This window comes from Camellia sinensis, chromosome 5 (assembly GCF_055761805.1).
Source record: "Camellia sinensis isolate YWXY chromosome 5, ASM5576180v1, whole genome shotgun sequence".
NCBI classification, from domain to species: domain Eukaryota; kingdom Viridiplantae; phylum Streptophyta; class Magnoliopsida; order Ericales; family Theaceae; genus Camellia; species Camellia sinensis.
In genome coordinates this window covers 192,660,390-192,683,142 of record NC_138965.1, presented here as the reverse complement: position 1 = coordinate 192,683,142, position 22,753 = coordinate 192,660,390, and the positions used below count along the sequence as shown (strand labels likewise).

The window sequence follows — 22,753 nt, the reverse complement described above, 5'->3', positions numbered from 1 at the left end:
CCCCCTTCCCCAATATTTTCTCTCTCTCTCTAACTATGAATCTTCCTAGCTCCTTACCATCTCTTGGGTTGACCCACCACACCCACATCTCCACATCTTCATTTACCAACATTACATACAACTTGTATTAGCAGACAACAAAAAAAATAATAAAATAAACAATTTTATCAAACAAACACAAAGGTAGACCCTATATATAGATATATGCCAGCCTTCCATCAAACCCAACTCAAACACCTCACCTCCTCTCTCCGCTCTCCTCTTTCCTCGTCATACATCTCTCTCAAAACAAAATTTCTCCTCCCTTTCTTTCTGTCGAAAAAAAAAAAAAAAATGGATGGTAGCTACATAGATGAGAGCACAACAAGTGACTCTCTATCTCAATCAATTGAACCTTCATCGACATCGATTTTTCTGGCGTCAAAGTCGCCGGAAAGCCTATGTCGAGTCGGGAGCGGAACGAGCGTGGTCCTCGATGCAGAAGGCGGCGTCGAGGCCGAGTCTCGAAAGCTCCCGTCGTCAAAGTTCAAAGGGGTGGTCCCACAGCCTAACGGGCGGTGGGGAGCTCAAATCTACGAGAAGCACCAGCGAGTCTGGCTGGGCACTTTCAACGAGGAAGACGAAGCCGCCCGAGCCTACGACACGGCGGCGCAGCGATTCCGAGGCCGCGACGCGATTACTAACTTCAAATCATCGGTGTCGGACGAGGAAGAAGACGAGGCCGAGTCGGCGTTCCTGAATTCCCATTCCAAGGCCGAGATCGTCGACATGCTCCGAAAACATACTTACAGCGATGAGCTCGAGCAGAGTCGGCGAAACTACAACGTTTTGGGCAATGACAAGAGGGTTTGGAAAGACAAAACAACTGGGTATTCATTGGGTGGTTCTGATCGGACTGTTAAATCGACTCAGCAGCTCTTCGAAAAAGCGGTTACGCCTAGCGATGTCGGCAAGCTGAACCGACTCGTTATACCGAAACAGCACGCCGAAAAGCACTTTCCTCTGCAGAGTGGAAGCACTTCCAAAGGAGTGCTTCTGAATTTCAAGGATGTTGCTGGAAAGGTGTGGCGGTTTCGGTATTCGTATTGGAATAGTAGTCAAAGTTATGTGTTGACTAAAGGTTGGAGCCGATTTGTGAAGGAGAAGAGCTTGAAGGCCGGTGACATTGTCAGTTTTCACCGGTCAACCGGGTCGGACAAGCAGCTTTTCATTGACTGGAATACGAGAAACGGGTCGGCTTTTCCCGGGTTTTTTATCCCCGAAAACCCGGTTCAAATGGTCAGACTATTTGGAGTCAACATATTTAAGGTACCGGTTATTGGTGGCGGCTGCGGTGACGGTGATAGTGGTGGTTGTGGTGGGAAGAGAAGCAGGGAGATGGAGTTATTTGCATTAGAGTGTCGTAAGAAGCAAAGGATAATTGGGGCTCTGTAACATTTTTTTGTTTTTGTTTTTGTTTTTTTGTTTTTGTTTTTGTTTTTAATGAATGTAAAGAGGGTGGGAAGGGAGGTGGAAGGTGGTGGTGTTGCAAGTTGCTAAAAAAAAAAAAAAAAAAAAAAAAAGTTGAATTGTAAATTAAGTTTACAGAGAAAGGCTGAAGAGAGCTGAGCTTAGGTGGTACAAATGACAAAAAGACAAAATATAATATATATAATGCAAAAACTGTCAAATTTGTTATGTTCATGCCTACAACTGTTTTATTTATATATATATATATATATATCTCATGTTGTTAGGACTTATTGGCTAGGTTCATAGCTTTATGATTTGGAGCGTTGTTGCTTTCCCAAATATCTGTATGTTGAAACAATGCCTCTTGTGATCGTAGGGGAGAGAGAAAAAAGTTTATACAAAATGAGTAAGGATCTTCTAGAGTTTTTTTTCTCTAAAGTTTCTTAGAGTGGTGGTGTGTTGTATGGTTGAGATTTAATGACAAGTCACATTAATTTTTTAGAATTAAATCTCATCCATACAACAAACTACTTTAGGAAACTTTAAGGAAAAAAAACCCTAGAGGATCCTTGGTGTGATGCTAGGTCTGCGGTTCGGATGGGTAATTTTATGGGAAATGATAGAGAGCTCTAAATAATGATGTGTCAAAGCAAAAAAAAAAAAAAAAAAAAACAAAATAAGGAACAAACATCACATCAGGGTGGGACCCACCTTCCCATTAGAGTTATTAGAGCTCTTATATTAGAGCTCTAAAGCATTTTTGGTAATTTTATTCACACACAAAAAGTTTTCTCCTTTCACACATTTAATGAAAAAAAAAAATTTTAATTATATTTTTGTCTTAAAATAAAAATACTAAAATATTATTTTATCTTTCACATATAAAATCTTAATTTTCAAGCTATCCAAAAATTTTACTCCTAATCAGTTGCCTCACCACCGCCAACCTCCTTCCTTTACCGCTTGAGTAGGGGTATGAATTCAAGATTGGATTAAGCAACCACTCCATTCGTGTATCAAGCATTACAGATGATAACATGTCCTCATATCAATATAGAGAGGTGAGCCATTTTAATGTAGAAAAGGAACAAGTGCAATCAATGGTTAAAAGTCATTTAAAAAGCTTATCTAGAGAAATGGAGTTAGGTTTGTCAAGTTTGCAGTGTCCTTTTCTTTTGAATAATGGTAGAGGGCCACAATTTTTGTGGCTCAAATGGCTCAAAACTGCCAAAACGACGTCGTCGTTTTGGCAGTTTTGAGCCATTTGAGCCACAAAAATTGTGGCCCTCTACCATTGCCCTTTTCTTTTTAACTGCATGTAGCAGTTTAGTCTTTCGGAATAAATTATATCAATTATGGTGCAATACAAGTGTGAACTCTCTAGTTGTATAGGCAATAGAAAGAATGGAAACAATGCGTTGTAGTATTTTGAGAAGGATTACGGCGGCGACTATGGTAGAGGTGGCGACAGTGACTAGCTAGGGTTAGAGATTAGAGTTAATGGTGGAAGGATGAAGATGAGGGTATTTCTGGTATAAAAGGTCGTGTACTAAGTGAAACATTTTTTTTTTTTCAAATTCGTTAAATGTGTGAACTGAGATATTATGTGTACAGAAATAAAATATTATGTAGAAATAAAATTTCTCAATTCGGATTGGTTCGAATGGATTGAGATCTAAATAGATTTAATTTAAAATGTAGAGAATTTGTTTGAACAGACTTGACTTAAAATGTAGAGAATTTGTTCAAGTTATCTCGAGTTTAACTTTTTAAAATTTGGTTTGGCTTGGATTATTCATTTTCAAACACACACACACACACATATATATATATATATATATCTTAAATTGTCCTAAACTAATTAATGTATTATACTTTTTGAAAATAAATAAATAAATAAAACAAAACATAATAAGAAAATTTATTTTATGTTATTTGTATCAAACGGAAGAATATATTACATTTTAATATAATTTAAGGAAAATTACTTCTTAGTGTATTTTTTAAAAAAAGAAATTTCAAATTAATGACAAAATTTATAAATATTAATAATTATATTTATAATTTTTTTTACTAATCTATAAATATTTTGTAAAACGTTCACTGATGTGTAATTAGTCATATAATATGGGGGTGTTTGTTTAAGCTTTTCAGAGCCAACTTATGGCTTTTAGCTTTGAAAAAGTTATTTTGGACTGTTTGGTTAAACTTATTTCAAACAGCTTCTGATTCTAACAGCTTATTTTAACTCAAAAAAGCTGATTCTGAGAAGCTGCTCACCCCTTGCTTCTGATTATCAGCTTCTGCTGTGGACATGTTAATTTATGGTTATACTCTTAAATTTTTTTATTTTTTATTTTTTTAAAAATAGAAAAAGACTCAAATGGACTATAGATTATTATTATTATTTTTTATGAGAAATGTAGACAAACAAAAAATAAAAATTAATTGAAAAAGCTATTTCACAGCTTATTTAACAAACACTACTCAGCAACTTAAATCTATAATCCAACAGCTACACCAAACAGATTAACAACTTCTGATTAAAGTCATAATCTATAATCTGTTAAGCTATAATCTATAAGCTGTTTTAACAGCTACACCAAACGGGGCCTATAATCCAAACAGTGAGAAAATAAAATATAATTTATAATATTTTATGTTTATAATTCATATATATATATATATAATAGAATTCAGGTGGTTTGGGTTGTGAAAGTCCATGTCTAAGCCTTGTTTCAAGTTCTAACTATGTCAAAAATTATACTACCCAAGTTCTGAAACATTTTGAGTTCAACTCTAGTATTTTGGGAAGGATTACGGCGGCGGTTATGGTGGAGGGGGCGACAGTGACTAGTTAGGGTTAGAGATTAGAGTTAATGATGGAAGGATGAAAAAGAGGGTATTTCTGGTATAAAGGGTTGTGTACTAAGTGAAACATTTTTTTTTTCAAATTCGTTAAATGTGTGAACTGAGATATTATGTGTACAGAAATAAAAGAGTATGTAGAAATAAAATTTCTCAATTCGGATTGATTCGGATGGATTGAGATCTAAACAGATTTAATTTAAAATGTAGAGAATTTGTCTGAACAGACTTGACTTAAAATGTAGAGAATTTAAATTAATTATTGTAGATCAACAACAACTCTAATTACCCAGAATATTAACATTTTGAGTTGAATTTAAAATCTCATCATGATCAGAATATTTGGCCAAAAAATTTATTTAGAATATAAAAATATGGTATAGATTTGATTTAATGTGGTGCGAGTTATATTTAAAATAATATTTAATTAATATATTTTATTTGAGTAATTCCTAAAGTACTTTTAATATAAAGCAATTGTTTATTGCAAAAGTGGTATTTTTCCTTTCATTACCTTGATCATTACATTTTCATTCACTTTAGGCCTACCTAAAGTTTATTATTATTTATTATTTTTATATTTATATGACCTACATAGTAAAAAGAGATTGTATACATACACATAATTAAATTACAAAAAATATATAAAATGTACACATTAAGTTGATGAAGTATATTAGAGTTATTCTTATCCGTTGATATCTTCATTATTTCAATGATGTGAAACTTACCACGTTAATGTGTATATGTGTATAAACCTATTCTAATAAAAAATTTAATTGTTAGAACTAGTGTCCTGTATTTTTAATTTGAATAAGAAGAGATCGAAAGGTTTAATTTCCACCATGGTTACCTACTTTATGAAGTGCAATGTATTTTGGATATTATGATCTGAACTCATCATGTGCTAGTATGAACTATGAAGAATGTCATGCCAATTAAAAAGTTGTTTTTGACTACACTAATTAATCTGCCTAAAAATAGCATAGTGTTCAAATTAAAAAAATAATAATATTAAATTAAAAAATCATACTGTTTGGCTGATGTCGGTAATAAAGTGGGCACATACAACAGAAATGATAATATATCATCACATCACTCTAAATCACAATTTTCAATTTTTTTTTTTATTTATTGAAAAGCTCAATGGAAATGATTTTAAATCACATTGCAACATATTCAAAAAGACAATCCTAGTTAATATTCTTTGTCACACCGACAATAATTTGATATTATACATAATAAACATTTGAGAGTTGTTTTAAGTAAATCTCATTCTTAAGACTTATATTTTATTTAATTTATATATTTTTTTAGTATTTTATTAGGTTTTATTTAGAATAATATGATCAAATTATTCTTTCAACTTTTTTGCATATGTTTTCATTTTCAATCTAATATACAATAAAAAAATAAATAAAAAGGGTTTCTCATTTTAAGAAGAAAATCTCTACCTCATTTTAGGAGAATATCACCTTATTATATGGAGAAAATTTCTCTCCCATTCTAAGATTAAAAAAAAAAAAAAAAAAAAACCAATGCAAGAAAGTTTTAAATCAACAAGGACAAAAGCAGTTGATAAACAACCATTATTATCAAAGAAAAAGTACAGGAGCAGATGATTCAATAATATCATTTGCCCTGTAAAGAATTGCATTTAAATCAACATAGTATTATCAATATTATCTCCTCGTGGAGCCACATACGAGTGTGTGAACATTGACATTGAGTGCGACTATTTATTTGTATTATAAAATTAATATGAATATTCACATCTCTATGTACACACTATGTTTGTAACTAAAATAATATATTATTGTTTGTATTAGTACGACTATTTTTTAATGTGATTATTAACCTTGATTGTAATTTGTGAGTAATGCATTGTTAATATTGCCATGTTGTTTTGATATTATAGAGACACTATGAACATTCACATTATTAGTAGTTGCTTATTATTGTGTACACATAACCATTAATTTAGTGTGCATTGTGGTAAATTCAATATTGATGTGAGCATTCGTATCTTTATGTTGTACTATTTTAATGTTATGTTGGTGTGAACATTCACATCTCTATGTTGTACTCACATCACTAAATGCAAAACATTAAAATCTGATAATCCATAACAACAATAACTTCAGTGACTGTGAATGTTCGCATTCACTGAAATACTCAACCAATAAGAAATACTATAATACCATATCAATCTATTTCCAAACCTTGGTTGGATTCTATATCATACCACGAGACACTAATCAATTTTCACTAATTTCACAACACTTTCTACAAATTTCAACTCTTCTCAACATTTTTCATCAATTTCAAAAACACTTTTGACTCCAATTCTCAAAAAACTATATATACACATATATCTCTACTGAATACACACAAACACAGAAAAATTTTAAAAATCAATTAATTTAACGATGAACTAATGAACAGGTTGGGGTTTATGGAATGAGGCTACCATAAAATGATTCGATCTCAAACTACAAAGCACAAGCCTTGTTGAAGTGTTACTGTGATCTAAATGAAAACATACTGGTTTGGATGGGGACTTAAGCAAAGAAATTGAAGAATTTAAAAGAAAATTGAAATATGTTTGGTGAGAAAAACAAGAGAATTGATTTTTTCAAGCTTGGATTTGGTTCGATTGGAACGATAGTTGCAGAACAGAGCATCGAGATGTGTATATATATATATATGAAAATTCTAGAGAGAGAGAGAGAGAGAGAGAGAGTAAATGGAAAATATATAATATGTATTATCAAAATAGAATAAAAGGGTATTATAGTCTTCAAAAAATTATAAAATAAGGAAAAAAGATCTCATGAGATAAAAATATAAACAAATTGGACTTGATGGAATACTATTCCTCAACACATTTTCATTTATTTTATTTTTGTTAAATGTTTAGAAGTAAATTATAAATATCATAAGGAGGAAATCAAATAAGACATTTAATTATAGGGTAAATTGTTTATAAGTCCCATTTGAAAGACTTATACAAGATATGGTCTTATGAAAAAACTTATAACCCAATAGGTTCTGTGATTTTCTTGTGGACATATCTACCCCCAATCTTAATTAATTAATAACCTGATTAATGATAATACCATATATGAAAAATCTAATATTACTATAGATTGTGATCATATTTATATGGTTAGAAATTTGAAATTCAATATAATCTAATTAATGGCAATACTCTATATGGGAAATTCAATATTATCATAGATTGTGATCATATCTATATGATTGGAAATTTAAAATTCAAAATGTAAATGTAACATGTAACTTCTCAAACCCAATGTGACATTTTCAAACCCAACGTTACATTCCCATATGCTTCTGAAATTCAAAATAACGTGATTAATGACAATACCATATATGAAAAATCTAATATTATCATAGATTGTGATCATATTTATATGGTTGGTGAAAAACCTAAGTGATTTGAAATTAGATCAAGAATTAATTGTACCAATTTTCAAACAACTAAAACTAACAATTTAAATCATCAAGCACGTACGAATGTGATTTAGATTGTTGTTCTAAACAATAAATCGACACAAATGATTTTTACGTGGAAAAAAACTACAATTGGAGCACCTCCAATTGAGATAAAAAAATCACGTGCAAAACGCCACAAATCAATCAACTACTGAAGAAAAAAAGATTATAAAGATACCAAACAAATTACCCAAACACTTTCAATTTGTCTTCAAATCTTCTGTATATCTTTCACCGCAACCTTCGTCTCGGAATTGATCAGATTAATGTTAAATCCAAAACATCTATTGTCGAATCAATGACTACACACAACATCAAACTCCTTTGATTACTCTGTGCTTGAATCTTCGGAGTCCACCGAAGAAGAACACTCTCAAAGAAGATCAAACAATCTCCTTGATGTGTGCTTATAAGAACATAAGTTCAAACTCAATCAAACATCAAGGAAAACCAGAAAAATATCCCCAAAAGAAAACCCTAAAACCCTTAAAGAAGATCTAGAAAACATAACCTTAGATTTGGATTAACTTGAGGTTTTATAGAAGCTGAGATCGTGAGGTCCGCTCGAGCGTGGGAATGGATGCTCAAGCGAGGACTCTATATCGCGTGTTCCAAACCAGGGTTCCTGCTAGAGCGTAAGATCCCACGCTCGAGTGTAAAAACACACCACTCTGTATATTTTGCAGACAAGCCAAAATATTGTGAGGGTGGAATCTCCGCTCAAGCGCCATTTTCCCTGCTCGAGCGGAAAGACCAAAAACACAAGAAAATTAAAACTCAATGAACCTCAAGTTTGTCCACGGAATTTGACAACAAGTAGGGTCCTAACAATCTCCCCCTTTGTCAAATTCCGGATAAAACTGTTCTAACAATTTTCCTAACAAACAAACCCAAAACACACTAACTAACACAATCAACAACCTCGAAAAAAAAAAAAACCACTACAAAAACCACAAGAGCTGAATGCGAACATGAAATACTTAATCCTTGAACAATCCACCTGTGGAAACAACCATACAAACCAAAACTGTGGAACTGGATTTTTAGCCATATATATATATATATATCTAAACAAAAGTATCCCAATATCCATGAAAAACCAATATCTCAATATCCATGCCCAAAAATAATAACCATGCATCAAGTATATCCATGAAACAAAAGTATATCCAATATCCATGCATGCATCAAGTATCTCTATGAAACAAAAGTATATCCAATATCCATGCATGCATCAAGTATAACCCACTTCCCCTTCTTGTCCAGGAGGAAAACACAAGGGAATAAGAAACAAAAAAGCAAGAGAGAAAACTGTGCAACAAAAATCAAGAGGTATCATTGTGCAAAAAGAATACTAGCCAATAAAACAGAGATCACTAAGCCGGTGGCTGTGGAGGTGGTTGCATCTGTAGAAGAGACAAAATCTGGGACAGATGAGAAGAGGACTGAGCAATTGACTCCTCAATGTGCCTGGATGAGGCCTCCAATGCTGTGAGCCTAGCATCGGCGCTAGTCTCAAGATCAGTAAGCCTGGCCTCGAAGATATCCATCCAGTCCTCCAGACGATCAAAATGTGAGACCATAGACTGCTCGAACTGACGGAGCTGGCCTCGGATAGTACGAACAGGAGGAAGCTGCTCCCCCTTACTAGCAGCCTCACCTGCAGCAACTGCATCATACTCTGCCTCCTCGGCCACAATAACATCCCTGGCACCTGCACCAGAAGTACCCACTCCAGAAGGAACCCCCCTGACATGAGACTAACTCTGAGAAATAGTCTTTTTGGTGAAAGGTCGGGAAGGAGAGACAAAGTCATCCTCATTAAAAGATGGAACCTCAAACTTGGCGAGAAGCCGATTAATGAGGCAACCGTAAGGAAGACCAAGGTTATTGCGCTCAAAAGCAGCAACCATTTTTTGAATGATCAAGGTGGCAAGGTCTATATATCGGTGATGAACAATGCAATAAAGGACAAAACCTTGTTCTTGATTTATCTCGGAGCTGTGGGTGGTCACAATGATGTTGGCACAAACAATAAGATTGAGTAAGCGAAACTGGGGAAGGGGCTCATTTTGTTTGATCAAAGAGCTCGAGAGCCATGAACGAGATGTACCACATAAAGCAATGGCCACCTCGTTGAAATCACAGGTGGGTCGAACAGGGAAAGGATAAAAAATAGGAAAGACTTTACCAATACCTAAAAGCTCACGAATAAGGTCAGGGGTAACTGTGATAGACTTAAACCTGACCCAAGTCTTGAACGAAGGACTAACATCGTCAATCCCCTCCATATTTGTAACAACCCACATTCATGTCCTAGTCATGTTTGCATGCATTTATATGTTTTGCCATGTTAAGTTGCATTCATGAATCTTGTCTTGTTTTGCTTAAGTGTTGCTTGCATGCTTTGTCCCTTCCCTGCTATGTTAAGCCTAGGTCATGCCAAGCCTAGGTTATGTTACGCCTAGATCATTCCAAGCCGAGGTCATCTTCAGTCTAGAATTATCTTGGAACCACTTTGTTTGACCTCCACCTTCGCCCTGACATATTGGCCGAGATGTCATCATCTAGGCTGAGGTGTTCATCACCAAGGCCGAGATGTGTATTATCTAGGCCGAGATGTTACCTTTGCACCTAAGTGATCTTGTCCTGGAGTGGTATGACCTAGACCGAGGTGTGGCACATCTAGGCCAAGGTGTGGCACAGCTTAGTCAAGTGTTGTCCTTCCTAGCTGAGGTCATTGTCACCTTAGTTGTCGAAGCTTTGTCCTTAGCCGATGTCATCACTTGCCGAAGTGCCTTACCGGGTAGCTTGTTAGATACACTTTGTCTTACACATGTCTTGTCAATCTATCACCTTTTTGGGGAGAGCCAACTAGCCGTTGCCACGTGTCTGAGCTGAGTGTTAAGTCAGCCGGCAGAGGGAGAAACCTATCATTTATATATCCTTGTTTTGAAGAGGAGAGAGAAGCTCTAGGAGAGGAAGAGGAGTTCTTGAGAGAGAGTGGATTTCCAAGCTTGATCCCTAGAGATCGAACCGTTAGATCCGTGTTTTAAGGTTAGATTCTTGATCTGCTCATGTTATTCTTTATGTTCATGTTATTGCATTGCATGATTGAATATGATTTGTAAGCCATGCATTGCTTTGAAGCTTGGTTTTAGAAAGAGGAAAATAGTATTCATGTGTTCTTCAAGAAAAGTCATGTTTTGATCTGAAAGCTCATGCCAAGATCCATGTTTTTGTGTTTGTTTTCACATGATCTTCAAGTATGGGTACCCATGTCCATGTTTTCGAACTCATAGCATGAAATTCCAGATTTTTGTAATAAAGAAGTTATGATTTTAGCATTCATATTCTTCATGTTCTTCATGTTCTTCACGGGTGGAAACCCAGATCTCTAGACACTCATTTCCCTAAGTGTAGTCGTCGAGATCACTCTTACCTGGACCTCACACTTAGGCCAAGCATCGTATCTCACCTTGGCCTACCTTGCATGATCACTTACACCTTTAGTTTGTCTTGTGCGCACCTCGACATGTAGCCGCACGCCAAAGCCTAGGTAACCACACCTCGGCCAGGAGGTGTGGGACCTCGGCTAAGACCTGGTTGGTACCCAACATGTCTTCCTGACATGTAAAACAGTGTTTTGACTTCTAGCATGTTTTCCCGAGATCATTTGCATGTATGTAAGACTTGTTTTGAAGAGTACATTCAGTATACTTTGCCATGTGTTTGTAGGACTTGGACCTTTGCCTTGATCCCGACATCCCAGGAACTATGTGAGTGGTATTTTTAATAAAGCTATGTTACAATGTTTTGATAAGTTTTGCTTTGCCTTGTTTTGAAAAGTATTTGATCAAGTATGAATGATGATCCCTATTTTGTATATCAAGTATTATTTTGTTTTGATGACATTCTTGGAAAGTCCTTAGTGCCAGGGGACTATAATGCAACTGCACATTTTGTTTTGAAAGTCCTTAGTGTCAGGGGACTATAATGTAACTGCACATCTTGTTTTGAAAGTCCTTAGTGTCAGGGGACTATAATGCAACTGCACATCTTGTTTTGAGAGTCCTTCCATGCTAGGGGACTTTAAGCCTAGGTAGCACAGTCCTTTCGTGCTAGGGGACATTAAGCCTTGTTAAGATATCGGCCACCGACGGACTATGAACGGGTGTGCTCGATGCCGAGGTTATGTTTTTGTTTTGCCCGGAATGTCATCACCCCAAGTATTATGTAGATGTTATTAAACATCCCAAGAAGATTTGAAAGGCCAAGATTTGATTGATGAACTTGATTCATCCCATGTTTTGAACAAGCTATGATATGTATGTTTTGAAAGGATCTCGGATGTCATTCATTTAACCCCTTTATTACTTATACCATTCACTGAGTATCTAAGCTCACCCTCCCTATGTATATATGTAGGTAACAAGCAAGAAGTCGGCTACGCCGAGATGTGTGTTTTGCATGTATGTTATGTCAGCAGTGAAGATGTCGGCAATATTGAAGATTATGCTTCTTAGTTGTATTTCATGTATTTTGAACATGTCGGCTCGAGAAGCCTTTTAGTCAAGAAGTAATATGTATTTTATTTTGCTTACATTCAAGTTGTAAAGTTATGTAAAGATGTATGCCATTTCATTTGATCTACGCATTGCTCTTATGGACCACTTGTATTGTAAATTATTGTTTCCGCACATGTTAGCCCCATATGTAATACTCTGATTGTGTGTGAATTTTGAAAGCTGGCCTTCGGTAATCTCGGATTACTGGCCATCACGGCACCATTCTACTAGGGACGGAATGGGGTCGTGACAATATTACAGTAAAATTCCCACACCCAATCAAGATTTTGACGGCCTGAGAAGGAAAGAACTAAATCCCCACCCAAAAGATCAAACAAAGGACGAATGTGGATGGACTCAAAAGTGTTTGGCAGAATATTGCGTTCAAGATGAACAGTTCTAGAGGGGTAGGACTCTCTAAACAACTTGGCTTTTTCAGCCGAGGGAAATCGGTCTGTATTAAAAGAAGGGCGAGTGGCAGTTGACTTCTTTCATTTAGAAGAGGACATGACTAAACCAAGTATACCCAAAAGAGACAAACACAAACCCTCAAACCCAAGACAAGAACCAAAATCAAAAAACACAGACCAAACATTAGTAGAAAAGTCCAAATATAGAAGAATCAAACATTCAAGAGCAATAGCAAAATCAGTATGATCAACCCTCTCATAATCACAACAAAACAGCATTCAGTAGTAATAGCTAGTGAGATCATAGTTACCATGAAGAGCAAAAATCCAAAGAGATATAGTGAAAATCACAAGAGAACTGATATCAGTGATAAAACCAATCAACAAAGCCCAATATCCCACAACCCATTAGAGCATAAAACCAAAGATTCATGAGGATGACAAAGAACCATTATGTTGTATACAAAGATGCCCAAATCAACCCTATGAGAAACTCAACAGGTACAACCTACAGTGAAAGTGTGTGAACAAGTGGAGAATAACAAACTAAACACAGAGATGAAAAAACCACACCCAAAACCTCAATCAATCGGGGAAAAATAAAAAAAATAATACCAATAAAACAAAGTACCAAAAGAGGAAAAAAGGAGACAAACCTGAGATGGAAGAAGAGCACACAAAACCAAGGAAAAACACACATGCGAGGCAATCCAAGATGCAAGAAGAAGGCAAGGCACCACCGACGAAGCTCTAGGAGAGAGATGAAATTTGGGACAAAAAAATGGACTAAAAAGACGGGGGAAGGATTTTTATATCAAACCAGTCCGCTCGAGCATGGGTTTTAACGCTCGAGCACACGCCAGAACACGCGTGGCTACGCTCGAGCAAGGAATTGGATGCTCAAGCGCCAAAAAAACCTCTCAGAACCTTGAACAACGCTGAAAAAATGTTGGAGGGATAAAATCTACGCTCGAGCGTGGACAAAAAAACCACCAATGACCAAAACACTTTTTCGAAGCAAATAAAACCAACTCGTACTGAGAAGTGTGACCTGTAACAAAACAGAGGTGAGTATAACAGCAAGAATGTGACACTAAGATGGGATAATCCACAAACCATGAAGCCTGCAAACTTGCAAATTTTGAAATTATGAACCACAAACTCGTGAGCAAATCAAATAAAATTTAATCAAAGATCATAAGGTACATGAGAATACACAACTCAAAAGCAAACATGAGAGCTCACATAATGTATGTGCGTGTGTGCAATCATTGAGAAGCCACTGAGCTAGAGTTAATCCTCTTAGTGATTGGATGGCTAGACCTCTGGCAAGAGTAGCAAAACATCACAGAGAAAAGTTAAACCACTAGGAATCAAAGGGTATTTGTTGAGTAAGTGTGAAGGCTCTCCTTTAATCAATGAGTCCCTTTTTTTTTTTTATATTTATATTATGTGACTTTTCTTTTCTATGGGCACTCATTGGTGGCTTGCATGCTCAAGAGTATGGAGATCAAACCAGAGAAGCATGAAATCAGAAAGGATAGCCTGGTTGGTGCCTCTGAGGTAGCTTTTTTCTAATGCCCGGACTTCAATGAACTGAGGGAGGAACCGTGAAAGTGAAAAACGATGATAGATGGTTAAGAGACTCAACATCACCCATGATATACTAGTATAGGTCAATTCCTCCAATAATGTAAAAGATACATTGTTAGTGGTCTATAGGGAACTTTGATCACTTGTGCGGAAACTGTAGACACCCCATTTTGACTGATCTTAAGACTCAAACGTCATCGTTTGTGCACGCGATGATTGCACATGTTTGTGCTTGTTTCAAGCGCCCGAAGGTCTCGGCTAAGTGCCTTGTTTTTGAGCCTCTCAACACTTTGTATTTTGGCCTTGGTTTTTGCGCCAACCCTTATTGTCCCTTGCCTTGGGGAGAGGAGAGGACCTTGCCGGCCACTTGTGGCACTTGCCGACCACTTTCCTCCCTTGTAGGCCACTTAAAGTGGCCGGCCGGCCAGTTAACTAGGCAGCAGCCACTTGTTCTCCTTTTTAGATATTTTCAGATCTTTTGAGCCAGCTGTGGCTCACTGGACTCATCCTCCATACACGTGTATGGAGGGATTGAGCAAGCCTTTTGGCTTGCTTGGCCTATATAAGGGGAGCCTCCTCCCCCTTGAGAAGGGTTCAACATTTTCAGAGCAAAAATATCTCCCTTTCTCTAGAGTTCTCTCTCTCTCTCTCTCTCTCTATATATATATATATATTTGTGCTATTTTATGCTTAAAAGTGTTATTTCTTCACACTTTTGCACACAAACACCTAGTCAAACACCATAACTTTGGAGCTGAGGTACCTTGGAGCTTATTTTGAAGTCTTAGCATTGGTTTTGGTCTGAAATTATTGCTGAAGTTGCTGCCTTCTTACTGTGCTACAAGGGTAAGCTTCTTCTCATCTTAAGCTTGTTTGTTGTATACTAGTTTAAGCCACCTTTGCATGCTTATTTTGGCCTAGTTGTCAACTATAAAAAACTCTGTTTTTAAGTGTTAAAGATAGTTGTTTAAGGCTTTGTGGGAGTTGGGAGTGTTTCATCCCCTTGTATGCCTTATTTGCTAAGCTTTGAGCCATTCTCTCTAAGCTTTGATTCTTCCCTTGCTTGGCCTTTTTACCATTGAAACTCAAAGAAATTTTAGTGGTAAAAAGTTGCTCTTGTGGTCCAAAATAGGAGGGGGTGATCCCCCTCCCCTTTTGTCTTGCTTGCATGCATTGTGGGCTTCATACTTGAGCATGCTCTTTTACTCTTTTATCATCAAGCTCAAGCTTGTTTTTGTGACTTGTTGGTCCTACCTTAGCTCTGTTTTTGGTTGGTTTGGTCATTGGTTGCTTGCTTCTTACACTTGTAGTGTAATTCTTGTAAACTAGCCTTGTATGCTTAATGTCTTAGCTCATCTTTCTAGCATGTATTGGCTTCATTCCAGCATGTTTTTGGTCATTATTTAACATGCCTTAACTCTGATTTTGGTTGGTGGAGTCACCTCTTGCTTGGTTTTCACACTTGTAGTGTAATCCTCTTTGTTGCCTAGTATGCTCCATGCTTCATGCCTCTAATCCTAGCTTGTGTTAGCTCTATCTTAGCATATATTTGCTATTATTTTGACCTGCCTTAGCTCTGTTTTGAGTGGTCTTGGCCATGTGGGGCTTGTTGTGTATGATTGTAGTGTAAGGGCCTTGACTAGTTTTGAGTTTCAAAGCCTCTTGCATGCTTTACTTGTGGTGATTACATGCCTTAGCCTCATTTCTCACATATTCCACTCTTTGATTGTGTTTAAGAGTTGTGGTTTGTGCCTCGTTTATGGACCAATACGTATGCATGCTTGTCCAAGCTCTTGAGCTTCCATCTCAGTACGTTTCGGTCTTTGTTTTGACCTAATTGAGCTCTGTCCATGGCTGGTTTAGCCGTTCGTGCCATGTATTGCATGCCTCTTGTGTAGTGCCCCTTATTAGCCTTGTGTCTTAGGCCTTCTAGCATGCCTTATTTGTGATGTTTATGTGATATGGCATCATTTCTCACATGATTTCAGAGCATATAGCCTTGTTAAACTCTCATGTTTATCACTCTTTAATTGTGTTTAAGAGTTGTGTCCCTATGCCTTGTGGATGAGCCAATGCATGAGCATCATTACCTTGCCTATCATGCTATCATTTCAGAGTGTTTTGGCTACTGTCTTGGCATGCATGAGGTCTGTTTAGGATTGGTTTAGTCCGTTGAGCATTGTATTGTATAGCCCTAGTGTTGCGTACTTCGCTAGCTTTAATGCTTAAGGACTCTAGCGTGCCATACTTGTGTCGTTTGTATGATATGTCATCATTTGGCATATGATTTCAGTGCTTGTACCTCTATCATGCTCTTACAAATGTCGCTCTTTCAATGTGTTTGAAAATTAAGCTTTGTGCCTTGGTTGCGAGCAAACCAATGAGCATGCGTTCCTTGCTTTTGGGCCTAAGTTTTAGAGTGTTTTGGCCACTGTTTTGGAGCATCTTAGGTCTGTCCATATGTGGTTTGATCATTTGAGCATTGTAGTGTATGCTTCATGTGTAATACACCTCACTAGCTTTGATGCCTTAGCTTCTAAACATGCCATGCATGCATTGTTTACACGATAGAATCTTGTGCATGCCATATTAGCATTAAAAATAAGTATCTTGTTTGCATTGCATTGTATTTGGATCGGATGTCCAAACACAAGGAATGTGGCACGTTTCACACTCAAAGTGACGAAACATGTTGCGTTTCTTGGTCGCCAACCCTCTTGACCATGCATGATAGAGGCGGAGGTTCTTATATGTTGTTTGTGCATTCACTAATAATGTGCGAGCTTGGCTCTTTGGCCATCATGCATTGAGATGCGTGATTGGTGGCTTGAGAGTCGAGTACTACGCTCCTTTGAGCTTGAGAAATGATAAGGAGAGTGGTTGCACACACATTTCCTTGTAGATGCATTGTTGTGCCCTTTGTTGATCTCTGTTGCAGCAAGATTGAGGATCTGGAAAAGGAAGTGGCCGGCCGGCCACTTGCACTACCCTGCCGGCCAATTGTGGTGGCCTGCTGGCCAGTTGTAGTAGCCTGCCGACCAGTTGAAGTGGCCAGCCGGCCACTTGTAGCAACTTTGTGCAGAATGCTCCTGTTTTGAGGCACGGGCAACCTGAAAATGCGTTCGATGCTCCGAGGTCACCGCGAGTGCAAACAGAGACAACTTATGGCAAGGCAATGCATTTCCAGGCAAAGTGAACCAAGCATGCATTCACCCTCTCCTTCGAGGCCATTTAACTGCTTTATTTAGCTTAACTAATTAGTTAATGTATTTAACTAATTTAATCCATTATTGTAATTTCTTAATTAGCTTAGCATAGCTAGTTTTCAATTCGGTTTGTAATTAATCAGCTTAGTATAGTTAATTAATTGGTTTGTAATAATAGCTTAGCTTAGCTTATTATTCGGACCCTCCGTCGAGAGGACACAATGTTGTAATAAGTTTGTGTGTGTGTGTGAATGTCTTCCAACCCCACGTCTTTCTCCCTTTTATTTACAAGCTTTTGATGGTTAGTTTTATAGCACGTTTCAATTAGCATACTTATGCTTTGCATGCATGCATCATTCATTCGTATTGCATGCACCGGGCTCGGCGCATCATTCAAACTGCATTGAATTTCAATACTTTCTTGAATATGTGTTTCAAAGCATGTTATCGAGTGTTGCACTCATATGCCATCTTAGGATAGTCGAGCCTATTTAGTTGTATTTTGCATGTGTTGCATTAGGCATTGTTGGCATAGATAGGATCATGCATGATTTCTAACTAGCTTTTTTGTTTTGGCTCGGAGTACTCGGTAAGTGTTTATGTTTTAGCATACTTGCATGTGTGTAAAGTGTTGCCATGATAGCATGCTTGCCATGAGGCTATTTGCTTAAATTATTAACTGCATGAATGCCTGTGGATGAAGGCTTCATTGCTTGAATTGGAATAATTCATCAAAATGTGCGTTTTAAGCCCACTTGATGTGGCAAATCATCATATTTTAAGCCCACCTTGTTTTGGTGGCAAATCCGCGCTTTAGCCTACCTGCGAGTAGCAATTCCAAACCATTTTCCAAAAACAAACATGAGATGTTTTGTTCCAAATCGAGCGATTTAGTCTATACTTATATGCTGTGCGCATCACATAGTAAGCTAGCTAATAAACCGGAATAAGAACACATGTGTTTTCAAAAATAACATATCATGTTTAGTAGAGGCCGATCTTTGATCGAGCGAGCGGGGGTGCTCATTTCAGGACCTTCCCCTCTCGTACCCAAGTTCCCGAGTCGAGGCAGCTTTGGTGATGACGGACACGTGGCCTTAGGCACGAGTCAGGGTTTCCTAAATTTTCCAAAACAAAATATTTAAGTGGCGACTCTGAAATCTAGCAAAACTGTCAATGTTTGGCGCTTTTGATTCAAAATTGATTTTTCAAAACCAATTGCTGGATTTTGACTCTTTGGTGATTTATCAGTCTTACATTGCACTTTGTGAGATTAGATTCAGAATCGTGACAGGAGTCCGAACTGTAGTAGCTATGAACCCAATTCGCGTCCTCTCCAAAAGGGGGGCTGCGCGAAGAGAGTTTGGGCGGTCTACAGTTTCTAGCGACTCTGCTGGGGATTTAGAGAACTTGACTCGAATATCATGATATGTTGTTTTTTTTACACTTATATGATTCTTTGCATTGTATTTGTATTGGTGCGCCTAGGTCACAGTGTTTGCTGTCTGCTATTCCTGAACGGTTTGCTGGAGGCTTGCTTGGAAAAGCATGCCATAAGGCTGACCGGTTACGGGCTCTGCCACGATGGGAACACAAACCTCGGCTCTTGCTGAGGCACCCTTTTTGACCATTCGACCTAGTGCATATCGGAAGCCGTAAAGACCATTCCAAACTAGGACAGGTTGCTTACCCGAATGTAGGTTGTTTGAAACCGTTTGCTTGCGTAACGAACCCCTAGTTCCTGACGAAATTAGGACAGGGAAACCCTACCCCAAAATAGGTGTGTTTTGGCTCTCACTTGCTTGATATGTGCTGTCAGAGTGTGTCTCTACAGGTTGTATGTATCAGTTGCAAGTTTGGGTATCAGTCTTAGGACATCAGTATTTGGGGGTATCGGATTTGAGGTAGTGATTTGGGGGCAGTGATCAGTGTTGAGAACAGTGTGTTCAGCTTACAAAGCCAACTGTGTGTTGTCTTTACTTTAAGCCGAAATGCTGTCCGTTTTTCTGACTGTTTGTTTCCTTATTTTGCTTTATTTTATCTTTTTACAAGGTATGTATTGCACCATTGCTTCCGAGAAGGCAGTTTCCCCCAAAGCACTCTAGGTTAGAGGTAGAAGGCTTCATCGATCTGAGGATCTAGTTGACGGACAAGCAGTGTTCTTTTCATTACCCTTGATTACTAGACGGAGGTTAGTTAGGCACAGTTCATCAGTACAGCGGTTACCAGATCAGCGGTCCTTATCTACCCCACCAGTGTGTAGTCGGGCTGAGGTTTCTGTTTCTACCGCAGAGAGAGATACACTTGTTGTTCAGTTAGATCAGCACCTTATGGCCGGAATGGAGGAGATGATGCGTCAGCTCCAAGAGACTATGCAAGCCATGCAGCGGGATGCTACTCGCCAGACGGAGGTTACTGCGTGTCAGGCAGAGGTTGTGGCTCAACAAGCAGAACTGATTGCCAGACTTCAGTAACTGTAGACGTGCTCGAATGTCCTGGCATCGCACGCGAATGGCGCGAAATCCATTTTGTTCATTAGCTACTACAGTTCGAACTCAATGTTACGGTTCTGAATCTAATCTCGCAAAGTGCAATGCAATGCAAGACCGATAAATCACCAAATCCGGCAAATCGTTTTGGAAAACTGATTTTATAAAGAAGTGCCAAACATGGATTGCTTTGCCAGATACAGAGTCGCTACCTAAATATTTTTGTTTTGGAAAATTTAGGAAACCCTGACTTGTCCCTAAGGTCACGTGTCCGTTATCACCAAAGTTGCCTCGGCTCGGGAACTTGGGTACGAGAGGGGAAGGTCATGCAATGAGCACCCCCACTCGCCCGATCAAAGGATCGGCCTTTACTAAGCATGATTTTTTATTTTTGAAAACACATGTGTTCTTTTTCCGGTTATTTACCTAGAATTATTATGTGATGCGCTTAGCATACAAGTATAGACTTGATCACCTAATTTGGAACAAAACATCTCATGTTTGTTTGAAAATGGTTTGAAGGTGCTACTCGCAAATAGGCTAAGACGTGGATTTTGCCACCCTCGAGTGGGCTTAGAAAACATGATTTTGCCACTCTGCAAAGTGGGCTTAAAACTCGCATTTCAATGATTTGTTCCAATTCAAGCAATCCAACCTTCATCCATAGGCATTTATGCAGTTGAACACATAAGCAGTTAGCCTTATGGCAAGCATGCTATCATGGCAACACTCATACTCATACAAGGATGCTAAAGCGTAAAAGCTTACCTAATACTCCGAGCCAAAACAATAGCTAGTTAGTAATCAATACATGATCCTAGCTATGTCAACAATGCCTTATGCAACACATGCAAAATGCAACTAAGATAGGCTCGGTTATTCTAAGATGGCATATGAAATGCAACTTGATAATATGTTGTTGAACACGTATTCAAGTAAATGTACTGAAATACAATGCAGTTAGTATGATGCGCCGAGCCCGGTACATGCAAGACAGGTGAATGAATGCAAACATGCAAGCATAAGGATGCTAATCAAAACATGACCTAGAACTAACCATCGTAAGTGGTTAAGTAAAAGGGAGAAAGACGTGGGGTTGGAAGACATTCACACACTCATGTACACTTATTACAAAATTCGACCTCTCGACGGAGGGTCCGAATGAATAATACAAGCTAGCTACGCTAAGCTATTCTAACTAATCTAATAATCTAATTAGACTAGTTATTAAAACACCGAATTGAAAATTAGTTATGCTAAGCTAATCAAGAATTTACAATAATGAATTAAATTAGATAACACATTAACTAATTAATTACAAATTAACTAACTATACAAAGCAGTCAAAACGGCCTCGAGAAGAGGGGCATATGCATGCTCGATCGATTTCGCTCGGAAATCCGTTGCCATGCCTCATATTGCCTCTGTTTGCACACTTCTGCACCTCTGAAAACTATGCCAACTTCCATAGTGCTTTTGACCCACCTCATGGACACTTTGAGAGGTCATCGACCAAGAGGGGTGGCCATCGGCCAGTGGATAATGATCATCGACCAATTTTGAGGCTATCGGCCAAATATTGTTAGCCGATCGGCACATCGAATAGCCGGTCGGCCATTTCTTCCTGCAAACTTTCATTTTTGCTACAACAGAGCACAAACAGAGGCATGACAATGTATTTGCAAGAAAATGTGTGTGCAACCACACTCCTTATCATGTTTGAAGCTCAAAGGAGTGTAGTGCTCGACTCTTGAGCCATCAATCACGCATTTCGATGCATGATGGCCAAAGAGGTCGAGTTGCACAAATCAATATGGATGAAATGCATAAATATACGTAAATGCCTTAACCTCTATCATGCATGATCAAGAGGGTCGGCGACCGAGAATTGAGGCACGTTTCATCACTTCAAGTATGAAACGTCCCTCGTTCCTCGTGTTTGGCTTAACACCCAAACCAAACACAATGCAATGCATGCACAACTTAACCAAGCTAATGACATGGAAACAATGTAATCCAACATGAGCATGCAAGCACCATGTAATGCAACCTAAACATTTAAACAACATGCAAGAATCATGCAATGCGACAAGCATTCAACAACAACAAAACGGAACAAGCATGTAACAACATGCAATCTAACAAGCATGCAAAAACATGTAAAATGGACTTAAACTAAAATGGACAGACCTCAATCATGCCCAAATCAGTGGCCAAAATGTTGAAATGATGGCATGAAATGCAAGACAATGCATGTACATGCTCTAGCCCACCAACTAAGCATAAAAGCATAACTCTCAAAAGTGCTCAAGGAGTGACAAATGTAAGAGTGTAGCAAAACTGTAAGCACTGAAATAAGGTATGAAATGATACCAAATCATTCAATCAATACAAGCATGGCATGCTAGGGTCCTTAAAGCATAAAGCTACCAAAGAGGACTACAAAGGAGGCATGCAATACATGGTACAAAGGCATGAACCAATCATGGACAGAGTTCAAATAGATCTAAACAAAGACCAAAATATGCTAAGATTAGGGCACAAATGCCTAGGCATGCATGCATACACACTAAGCCACAAACAAGGTAACAAATGCACAACCCTTAGAGGCACTCAAATGGTGAATGAAGTGGGAACATGGCAACACTACA

The 22,753-nt window shown here is 37.9% G+C and overlaps 1 protein-coding gene across 1 annotated transcript; it reads left to right on the top strand.

Annotated features, from left to right (window-relative positions):
- Positions 1-213: 213 nt before the first annotated feature.
- Positions 214-1,677, top strand: LOC114288598 (AP2/ERF and B3 domain-containing transcription factor RAV1). Its single transcript, XM_028232116.2, has one exon. It carries the CDS (start codon positions 334-336, stop codon positions 1,432-1,434), a length of 1,101 nt encoding a protein of 366 aa, XP_028087917.1. The 5' UTR covers positions 214-333; the 3' UTR covers positions 1,435-1,677.
- Positions 1,678-22,753: the final 21,076 nt, after the last annotated feature.